Genomic DNA, 10,650 nt, shown 5'->3' with positions numbered 1-10,650 from the left:
TATATATATATATATATATATATATATATATATATATATATATATATATATATATATATACTTTTATTTATTTATTGAGTTGAATAATTAAATAATGAAAAATTAAACTATTCACNTTTTTTTTTTTTTTTTTTTTTTTTTTTTTTTTTTTTTTTTTTTTTTTTTTTTTTTGTTAATTTACGTTGAGATGAACAAATTAAAATACAATTGAATCTTTCATGTCTTAGTCAAACTTTTTCCTATCCAATAGTTATATATTGTAAGTAGTTGTTGTCGTTTTTTTTGCTCGCATCACATATAACACAAATTCCAATCTTTTAAATCTTGCTTTCAACTTTCTTTGAAATCTCTCTGTCCCCTGTTTTCTAAAATTTTCTTCTTAAATCGAGGCTAAAGGCTCGAGCATACGTCACTTGGCGTAGTCGGTGCAATAACGAATTGGCTTAGCTCACTTGTTGCTGGGAAGTGAGTGCGGCACAATAGCAAGTTCGCTAACATTAAAAGTGCGATTGCCGACCCAAAATAAAATAAAAAGGGAAACAATTATACATTTATAAATTAAATAGAAACTAATAAAATGGCTGGATTTTCTTGGAAAGAAATTGAGAGGAAGGTGGGGATTANGTTTTTTTTTTTTTTTTTTTTTTTCTTTTTTTGGAGTTCGAATTAATAATTATTGTAGGGACACGTGTGGCGATCTGAAAAATGAATTAATTGGGCCGGTGGGCCGGGCTGGTTCGGAGGGGCCGAGAGGCGGTTGCGGGTTAAAGAGGTGGATCGGGTGTACAACCAAGCATTAGGAATTGTACAACGCCTTGTCTGTACTTTGAGTTATGTATTTATAGCTATACGTGTCTCTTCACACGCCCTCCATCTAAACCCCTTCCAACGGTCCAGATCTCATCCTTCAATCTATTTTCATAATATTCTTTTTTTTTTCTTTTAATTTGATGTAAATTAAGACCGTTAAATTAGTTAAAGACCAAAATTAGATATAATTGAGGTTTATTGGACAGGGAGACAGACATGACTTCCAATAGAGACGTTTCATGGAATGGTGAGAGCGACGAAGTCACATGGCATGCTCTTCAAACCCCATACTATAAATTCATTCAACACCCACATTACCATTATCATCGATCCAATGACTAAGCTTGTGACCGTAGCCATGAAGAAGAATGGCATTGTCAAGCTCAAGTCCGCCGTTGGGAAGCTGCAGAGAAGCCTCTCCTTAGGTCGGAGGTCTGATTCTGGTCAAGATGACTTCGATTACGACTCGACTCCGGTACCGGAGGATGTCAAAGAAGGACATTTTGCAGTTGTGGCGGTTGATGCTGAGGAGCCGAAACGGTTTGCTGTTCCATTGAGTTGCTTGACGAATCCGACGTTTTTGAGACTGTTGGAGGCGGCGGCGGAGGAGTATGGATTTGATCATGAAGGTGCAGTGACCGTCCCGTGTCGGCCGAGCGAGCTCGAGCAGATCTTGGCCGAGGAATAGGAGGAGGAGGAGGAAGAGGAGAAACGTAATGTGGGGTTTTGAAGCTATTGAAATGACCCAAGAGGATCAAGAGGTTTTTTTTTTTTTTTTTGTAGCTTCAACTCTTCATGGCTTTGTAAAACTTTTTATCTATGTAAAATTTTATATTTTGAGAATGGCTAACAAAAGTTATGGCCATTTGATAACATGTTGATTTTGTGTTGCGTTTAATTTGGTGTAATTTTTACATTCATGCACGTGTTTAAAAATGGTGTACCCTGTTTCTTAGTTTCTTTTATTATGTAACTCTTAAGTGTCTATTATCGATTGTTTGTATGCTCGCTTGTTATATTTTTTTTGTATGCTCGCTTGTTATAATATTTATTATTGATATTACCTATCTTATATACTAGTATTATGAATAAAAATATTAATATTTAACTTTTATTTTCTAAGCTTATTTGTTAAGATTGATACGATCATGTGTGAATGATTTCTATCTTTCATGTTTATTTGTTACTAGGTCTATCATGTAGCAACAAATTTTTTTTTTTAAAAAAAAGGGTAAATTCGTAATATTTTAATTTTGTTTTCCACGGGTGATTATTTATATGTTCATTTGATATTTGATCCATCATTGATATATCATGCCAATAAATACAAAAAGGTATACTAATGATGTTTAGATTTGTTATCCATCAATGTTATTTGCATATTCCTAAGTATGTTTTTAATTGCTAAATAGCTAAACCAATAGAATAAATATTTTGCCCAACATTTCGTTATTTGTATGCTTTTATATATATATATATATATATATATATATATATACACACACGCGGCATATATTTATATTTTTAATAGAGATTATATATTGAAAAAGAATTAACTAATTAGCTTCCTATTTCAAAGTTCATGCCAACATAAACCCCTCATCACTCGGGTAAGCTTGGCGAGTCTAAGAATGGCCCAAATGAGAAACAAGACCGATATATTTAACTCGATAAGAAAACCCAAAAATAGAAGATTGACTGTTTATATTCGCATGGTGTCTAAACAGAAAATATTGGACATGGCTCTATCAAGGTTGGCTCAAAAACCAACCAACTCATATATATATATATATATAGGGTACACGAAAGATTAAACAAAAACATCACCTACGAGGCCCATTAAAACTGCTGGCTCGATACAATAACAAAGCCCATCAGTGCTCGTTTTGTGGGCACATCACGTACATGCTGGCCGAGCCGTGGCGTGATACGACACCACATTCAAGCCAAGGTATATGGTATTGATTTCAACGGCGTAAACTCGCGATTTTACAGCTCTAATCAGCTAATCCAGCCTTCACCTTCAAGTGTTCCTTGAAGTCCATAATGTCACCCTCCCACTTGGTTACAGCTTGATTTTCGCATACCCATATCTCCTGGGCCACTTGGTTAATGAGCCTAAAATCATGGCTTACAAGAACCAATCCTCCGTCCCACTCATTTAGTGCCTCTGCCAACGAGTCGATTGTCTCGATATCCAAGTGATTAGTGGGCTCATCAAGCAATAATAAGTGAGGTTGTCTCCATGCTAACCACGCAAAGATAACACGGCTCCTCTGCCCATCGGACAAATTTTTCATTGGCATCACTTGGGCTTTACCGGAGAGCCCGAACTTACCAATTGCCGCTCTCATCTTCTCCTCTTCATTTCCTGGGTACTCTTTTATCATGAACTGGAGAGCAGACATTTCCAAGTCGAGTTTATCAGCTAAATGTTGATGAAACTGGGCAATTCTAAGGTGATTATGTCGTCGGACCATGCCATCTAGAGGAACCAGTTCCCCTGTCATCAGCTTCAACAGGGTACTCTTGCCAGCACCATTGGGTCCAACCAAAGCTATCCGAGAGTCCAAATCAACTCCAAAGTCGATGTTCTTATAGATGAGATTATCAGGGGTATAGCCAAATGTTACTTCCACGAACTGAAGAACTGGAGGGGGAAGCTTCCCAACATCAACAAAGCGGAAGACAAGAACCCTGTCTCTCACCACCTTTTCAGTAAGCCCACCCCTCTCCATCTTTGCCAGTGTTTTCTCCTTACTCTGAGCCTGCCGTGCTAATTTTGCTGACCCATGCCCAAATCTGGCAATATACTCTTTCATGGAAGCAATCTGATCCTGCTCCCACTTGTACATTTTCATCTGATTCTCTTCCAGTTCAGAACGGGTCTGAACATACTGATCATAGTTACCCGTGTAAAGCTTTAATTTTCTGTTCTGCATGTGTATAATGTTTGTGCAGACACCGTTAAGAAAGTCCTGGGAATGTGAAACCACAACCAGGATACGGTCAAACTTCTTCAAGTTTTCTTCTAGCCAGACACAAGCCTCTAGATCTGTCATTCGGGAAATTAACAAAGATACTCGTCAGACTATTAATTAATACTCTTGAATTCAACCGCTGTTTCTAATTTCTAATTTCAATGGAACGTTTAGCAGTAGCACAAGGAAGAATTGTGTGTCAATTATACATGACATAGAAGAACATTGAACCAAACAAATATACCTAGATGATTGGTCGGTTCATCCAGTAAAAGGATGGTGGGGTTCATGAATAGGGCACGAGCTAAGGCAATCCTCATCCTCCAACCACCAGAAAAATCCCGTGTTTTCTTCCCTTGCATCTGCTTGTTAAACCCAAGACCATTAAGAATTTCAGCAGCACGTTTTTCTGCAGTTGATGCGTCCATTGCTTCTAAACGTTCATAGATACGATCAAGCTGCTCTCCGCCTCCATCCTCCTGAGTTAAATAGAACAGCAGATAATGAGTACTAGTAAATTTTTAGAGCGTAGAAACTCGATTTTAATCAACATACTTGTGCAGCCAAGGATTCTGCCTCCTTCTCCAACTTCAACCTCTCCTCATCACAACTCATCACAGCTTCAAGTGAAGACATGTCAGAAGCTTCAATCTCTCGTGTAAGGTGATATATATCCATATGTTCTGGAATAGGAAGCTCTCGACAACCAATTGCCGAGAGAAGTGTAGATTTACCACATCCATTTAATCCAAGCAAGCCATAACGTCTGAAAAATAAATTGTAAACATTAAGCCTAACCACAAGAATCCATGTGGAAATGGAATTACTTGTGCCAGAAATAGTTAAAAGCAAACCTGCCGTAATTGAGCTCCAGCTCGGAATCAACAATAAGGTCATGCCCATGAAAGGTCACTGTCAAAGATTCTATCTGCAAAAAGCACACATGTAAGGATATCACTAGAATCATCACTCACACTTCCCTAACGGCACGACACTACTTCCAAAGATCACCAAGGAAAATGAACGAATGCTAAGGTTCAATATTCTTGGGCTAAAGAGTCATAGGAGGTCTCAACCTAACCTACTGACGCATTATCCAACAGAACAACTATTCTTTTTAAATAAAAGAGAATTAAAGAACACTAATCACCACCTAACCTAATGGCGCATTATCCAATTGAAAATTCATCCATAAGCAACTGTTTCAATTAATTACATGGAGGAAAAAACTATACAACGAAGAATAATTTATTCCCAAAAACTGAAAGCTAAGAACACTAAGGAAGGCTACACAAGTTCCGCAAAAATAGGCACCATTTGGAGAATAAACATATATAAAAAAGTAAAATAGTCCACAGTTCTTTATGATATTCTTTTTAAAAGAAGCACTCAATAGATTTACAAGAATTTGATTCTAGAATAAAATTAGGGCTTACTCGGATGTCTCTGGAGAGAGGATGTGAGCAAAGCACACCAGTACAAGTCCGATCAGATAATTGAAGAGCGTCCACTCCATTAGCCAACTTATCAACTCCATTCTGCGAATTGGCCGCTGCAGCCTTGGAAGAAGCGGCAGCCGCCGCTGCTTTTCCTCCACGCTTGGCCGCCGCAGCCGCCTTCTTCTGAGCAGCTTTCTTCTTGCTCGCGTCGGAAACCATCCTTAACCTAAAAGGTTCAAAAAAAAAAAAAAAAAATCAATCACCAAACAGAAACCCTAAAAACAATAGAAACAAAATAAGAGACATCGTGAAGAATCCCGAATACATATACATACCTGGGGAAATTGATAAAGAACAACCACGCAAAAGTGACACCGACAGAGCGAGCGAGAAGAGGAAGAAATCGGTCTTCGTCTCCCACGGCGCTTTTGTTCTGCGCTTTTTATCGAACCTGCGACGCGTAATGCGATGCAGATGGAGGGTTCGAGGTACTGCCGATCAGGAGGCTGAGGCTTCCTTTTTATAGACGTGCTGATGTCTCCACGTGTCTTTCACGAACAATTTCTTCTGGTTGCGTAGCCGACTGAATCAGTTATTCTAACGCCCTCGTGAGGGCATATAAGACAATTTACTTTGTATTGATATTGGGCTGGACTTTAAAAGTTGGCCCAATAACAATTCGAAAGCCCATGGGCCTGCACTTTAAAAGTTGCAACCAAATGAAAAGGCCCACTTCGTCACATTGATCACATTGATCACTGGTTTTGTTGTCTCTCATCTTCCGACCCTCCATTGCGCTTCCATTCGAGGTAATCGTATCACTCTGCATTCATTGCTTTACTGTGATGCTGCTCCTTCTCTGCTTTCGTTTTTCTGGTGAACTGGAAGCGATTAGTTGATTAATGCGTTTAGTTTCGTTGTTTTTGAGCTTAAACGAACCACTAATTTCGATTCGGTTACTTTCTTTTCTAGGGTTTTATCTTTTGTCGTTGTTTCTCTGTTAGACCCGCCATGGTAGGACAGGAAGCAATTCGGCAAGCTCTAGAAACAACAGACCTATCAAAAACTCAAAAACGAAGTAACAGAAAAGTTTAAACGCGAAATTGGAAGATGGGTTTTGGATTTAGGGTAGAAAAAAGAAAAGATGAGGGAGGCTGCGTTAATTTTATCACTTCTTAGAATTGAGATTTCTCAAAATTCTGAACTTTTTCTCTAAATTTATGTTGTTGAATGTCCTTATTTGAATAAATTATCTGATGGGCTGCTTATTATTCATTGCAGAGAAGTTTCGGTCTTTGGGAAATCGATTGTTGTTACATTATCTTTGTGGGTTCTTGGAGCTCATCGATTGATGATTCAAGGTTCAAAACCTCTAACCATTTAGGTCAGGCTCCCATTAGCTGCAATATTTGATTTTCTTATGCATTCTATAATACTGCAACGCTTATGATGTGATTTGATTTCGCTTTTTGATTGAAAATGACTATAAGGAAGCCTAAATTTACTCCATCAGATGTTATGCATACCCTTATAGAGTGTTCATTGTCTTAATGAATGATTTCATCACATGCGTAATCAGATGTTTGCTGGTTTTATAAAATGAAATGGTTCTAAAACCTTGTAACTTATTGCAGTTTTTTGGTTCTCTGTGTGAATCTATCATTCAATTGTAACTTGTAAGGGATGCTTTTTTAAGGTTGGGCTTACTGGCACTGCTTCTGATTGATGCTTATGAATTAGTATATTGACAACTTCGTTTTCCGGAGTATGAACATTGAATGGGATATTTTAACATTTTGGATAGGTGATTGGAAGGGGGATTTTGAACATCTAACTGTTGGGAATGACAGTATTAAAGCGTTACGTTGTACGATTATTCATATCTTTAAAGTATATAACTGCAAATGTGGTAGATAGAAACAATGGACGGATTGTCGCAACTGCATCCACAGTTGAACACTCCATCAAGGGTTCACTTGAATGTGGGCGGTCTTGTAATGCTAAGGCAGCTGCAGTTGTTGGAGAGGTGTTGGCTATGCGACTCAAAGTCGATGGTCTCGAACAGGGCCAAGGAAGAGGGATTCACATGGATGTAAACAAGGAAATCGAAAAGAAAGGCTTCAAAAACCGCACAAAAATCTGGGCTATAGTCAACTCACTCAAGAACAACGGAGTTAAACTTATTCTCGACAACAATGACGACGATGCATCTCGGCCAAGTTATGAGTAAGTATCCAAAAGCGATCAAAATAGTCCTTGGCTGGGAAAAAAGGAGGCTCGGCTCGAGCTCGAGCTCGCCCAGTCACCATGAAAGATTAGATGCAGCTAAATGGAAGGAACTATGTTTATTAGTGGCAAAGTGATAGTGATAGCATCCAACTTTGGGCAATGATGTTATCACAGTGAAATGGTCTAATATGATCATTATATTCTCCACTTTTTGGTTACCTGTTCCTTTTACTTGTTTAAGAACTGGCTTGATATTAGGTTTGGGAAGGCCAAAAGTTGGACTCCAAACTTTTTAGGTTACTTGTTAGACAAACACGACTCTCCACAATGTTACGATATTGTCCACTTTGAGCATAAGCTCTCATAGCTTTACTTTGCTGGCTTTTTTGCTTGCTTTCTCACTCTTTCACTCTGACGGACTGACCAACAAGAAATTCATTCTATCTTTGACCTACACCGAGGTATTGACGGTGATTCTCAAATATCGCAGAACAGAATTTGATACGATGGGTTCTCTGTTCTTTCCTGAACCAGATTGAACTGGGGTGGAACTATTAACTATTCTTTGACTCGGTAAAGCAAGGACTAAGTTTAAGTTAGTTGTTTCACTCGCATATTCTCTCCTTCTTTCACTACTTCCCCTTCCTGGAGAGTATTCCTTGATTATAAACTCATGATCATTACCTAAATTAGCGGATGTGAGACTTTTCTTTTCATCCAACATCTTCCATTCGGCTGTCTCTTTCTTGCTCGAGCTGTCTGACTTTTGGAATATTTTAGATATTTCAAAGAATATTCCATTTCTTAAGAGCTTGATTATGAACGTTATAGCTCATCTTGCTTAGACTTATGATTATAATTGTTAATGCCTAGGAAAAATAATAGTATGGTATTGTTATGAGTAATTTTATTATTTAATTTTTTATAATTGACTATTTTATTTTTATTGAGCTAGATTATTATAATAGTTTAAACTATTTTGATTCATTCGTTTTATATTAAATAAGATAAAGTATATTACAAAATTTGTATATGGTAAGTTAGTTATATTAAATGAGATTAAGTATATTACAAAATTATATAAATAATAAATTAAAAAAGTCAAAAGAGTTGTATATATATATAAGGAAACAAACTCTGGCAAATCGAATTACATTTATTTAAAAGAAAAAAAAAACTATATTTATTACATCACTGTGCAAGCATTCGGATTCTCATCGCTAAACATTTGAGACGAAGGCAAATGTTCTCCAACGAATCCACCATGACCATACCCGTACCCGTACCCGAACCCGTACTCATAACCCGGAGCCGGAACTGCCATGTAATCAAGTCTGTCGCCGTCCGTTTCTCCGCCGCCATTCTCTTGAGTGACCTCTCCGCCGCTTTTGTTCTTGTCGGCGCCATCTCCGTCGTCTTTGTCCTTTTTGGGTACCACCACTGCAACTTTCCGCTTGAGTTTGTCTTCCAAATTGTGAATCAGAGCCTTGACGTCCATTTTCCCTTTCACCGTAACCAAATCCATTTGTCTCTCCATCGCCATATCCTCCACTCCTGCAAAACACCCATTAATTGTTCATTTCAACTCCAAAATTAATTTGATGAGCAATAATTAAATCTCACCCTTGGTCCTTGATACGACTTTGTAAATCCTCTCGACGCAACCCTGGCAATGCAGTTCCACCTTCAACGTCGCCGTCGTCACCGGAGCCTGGTCGGAATAATTAAAAAAATAACAAATAAATTTAAAAATCCAAGTTGACTCACCCCATTTACTCTAACCATGAGAGGTATTCACTCACCTCTTCGTCTTTGGGCTTCTCGTCTTCTGGTTTCTTCGATTTCTTTTCTTTCTTGCCCTCCGTCGAGACAATGTCGATTTTCTTCTTAGTTTTACCGGCGAGCTTCTCTCGGAGAGTCGACGCGTCGAATTTTCCGATCACCGTTAGCTTGTTGGCTTCCCAATCGGCTCTGACTCTCTCAACGCCTTCAGTAAATGGAAAAATCGGATTGGGTTTGGAATCTGCTTTATAATATTGAGAAGAAAAAAGGGGAATCGGGAATTGATGATACCTTGGATTTGTCGGACACACCTTCTGAGTTTGTTGGCGCAGCCCTCGCAGTGCATATCGATGTTGAACACGGCGGTGGTACTGTCTTCTTCTTTGTCGCTTCCATGGGCGCCGTTCTGTTTCTGTAAACAGAGAGAAAGTAAGGGAAATGGATTAGAACAGAGGAAGAAGAATGGAGTGACCACTGACCTTGCCCATTGTTCGAATTAGGAATGGTATTGGTTGAATTTGCAGAGTTGGTTTCTGAAACAGTGGGAGTGGGCTGAGTATTTATAGCGGTGATGACGGCGGACGCGGTGGCTGCTTCCTTCCACTACTTTCACTTGGGCTTTAAAGTAATATGGTCGATTGTGATAGTTGGATAATAAAATAAGGTGAAATATAAGGGTCAAAATGTAAATTACAAACACTTGAAAAGCATAGTCAATTGACTTGCTGTACATTACGTGGAGTGTAATTATTTTNTTTTTTTTTTTTTTTTTTTTTTTTTTTTTTTTTTTTTTTTTTTTTTTTTTTTTTTTATAAAAAAAGAATTAAATGAAGTAGCGTTTACTTGGTTAGTGCGTCATGTGTGGTTCAATTAATTTAGTGTGAGACGCGTGAGACTTACTGCCCTGAACCTTTCATGTTCGTTGCGGGCCGTTTGGGCTTATGAACAAATGAGTTGAGCCTTGGGCTGGCCCATTAAAGTATTGGCAGAACCAGAGCGAGTCTATAACCTAAAAAAGGCCTATTGGGCTTCTCCACTGGACTTTAGTGGACCCCACATGGATAGGCTTCCTTACGGCCCAGAATCTTCCATGGTTATTTGTTTATAAGCCCACCGACTAAGTCAAGTATTGGGCTGGCCCTTTAATGTATTGACAGAAACAGAACAAAAACATAAAAACTGGCCCATTGGGCTTCTCCACTGACCTTTAAGTTGAAAAGCCCATTGGGCTTCTCCACTGGACTTTGGTGGACCCCACATGGACAGGCTTCCTTACGGCTCGGTAAGTCAAAAAGGCCCAATGGGCTTCTTAACTGGACTTTAGTGGACCCCACATGGGACAGGCTTCCATACGGCCCAGAACATTCTGTGGTTAGTCGGTGGCCATTTGGGCTTATATACAAGTAAGC

General features: G+C 38.6%; 4 protein-coding genes across 11 annotated transcripts; 2 read left to right on the top strand and 2 right to left on the bottom strand.

The window, feature by feature from the left end:
• Positions 1 to 1,144: 1,144 nt before the first annotated feature.
• On the top strand, positions 1,145 to 1,498 carry LOC111777048 (auxin-responsive protein SAUR50). Its single transcript, XM_023656490.1, has one exon. It carries the CDS (start codon positions 1,145 to 1,147, stop codon positions 1,496 to 1,498), a length of 354 nt encoding a protein of 117 aa, XP_023512258.1.
• A 997-nt stretch (positions 1,499 to 2,495) lies between these two features.
• On the bottom strand, positions 2,496 to 5,733 carry LOC111777425 (ABC transporter F family member 1). The gene is made up of 6 exons (XM_023657016.1): positions 5,566 to 5,733; positions 5,228 to 5,456; positions 4,646 to 4,719; positions 4,347 to 4,557; positions 4,036 to 4,270; positions 2,496 to 3,865 (listed from the first exon to the last, which is right to left on the bottom strand). Exons 2-6 carry the CDS (start codon positions 5,447 to 5,449, stop codon positions 2,808 to 2,810), a joined length of 1,800 nt encoding a protein of 599 aa, XP_023512784.1. The 5' UTR covers positions 5,450 to 5,456; positions 5,566 to 5,733; the 3' UTR covers positions 2,496 to 2,807.
• A 237-nt stretch (positions 5,734 to 5,970) lies between these two features.
• On the top strand, positions 5,971 to 7,831 carry LOC111776697. Of its 8 annotated transcripts, XM_023656019.1 has the most exons (4): positions 5,971 to 6,039; positions 6,203 to 6,591; positions 6,865 to 6,926; positions 7,035 to 7,831. In XM_023656019.1, the coding sequence occupies exon 4, from the start codon at positions 7,074 to 7,076 to the stop codon at positions 7,458 to 7,460; it is 387 nt and encodes a 128-aa protein (XP_023511787.1). In that variant the 5' UTR covers positions 5,971 to 6,039; positions 6,203 to 6,591; positions 6,865 to 6,926; positions 7,035 to 7,073; the 3' UTR covers positions 7,461 to 7,831. The 8 variants fall into 8 exon arrangements, 7 of the variants coding, with proteins under 7 accessions (XP_023511787.1, XP_023511786.1, XP_023511782.1 ...); XR_002812277.1 differs by lacking the exon at positions 6,865 to 6,926 and having other exon boundaries at positions 6,203 to 6,614; positions 7,144 to 7,229; XM_023656018.1 differs by lacking the exon at positions 6,865 to 6,926.
• Positions 7,832 to 8,555: 724 nt separating this feature from the next.
• LOC111777685 (heavy metal-associated isoprenylated plant protein 3) lies at positions 8,556 to 9,848 on the bottom strand. The gene is made up of 5 exons (XM_023657395.1): positions 9,721 to 9,848; positions 9,533 to 9,653; positions 9,262 to 9,446; positions 9,083 to 9,170; positions 8,556 to 9,013 (listed from the first exon to the last, which is right to left on the bottom strand). Exons 1-5 carry the CDS (start codon positions 9,727 to 9,729, stop codon positions 8,646 to 8,648), a joined length of 771 nt encoding a protein of 256 aa, XP_023513163.1. The 5' UTR covers positions 9,730 to 9,848; the 3' UTR covers positions 8,556 to 8,645.
• Between the last annotated feature and the right edge of the window lie 802 nt (positions 9,849 to 10,650).

The sequence above is a fragment of the Cucurbita pepo genome, chromosome LG16 (genome assembly GCF_002806865.2).
Source record: "Cucurbita pepo subsp. pepo cultivar mu-cu-16 chromosome LG16, ASM280686v2, whole genome shotgun sequence".
Classification (NCBI taxonomy): domain Eukaryota; kingdom Viridiplantae; phylum Streptophyta; class Magnoliopsida; order Cucurbitales; family Cucurbitaceae; genus Cucurbita; species Cucurbita pepo.
The sequence above is the reverse complement of the archived record's forward strand: the minus strand, read 5'-3'. Positions and strand labels throughout refer to the sequence as shown.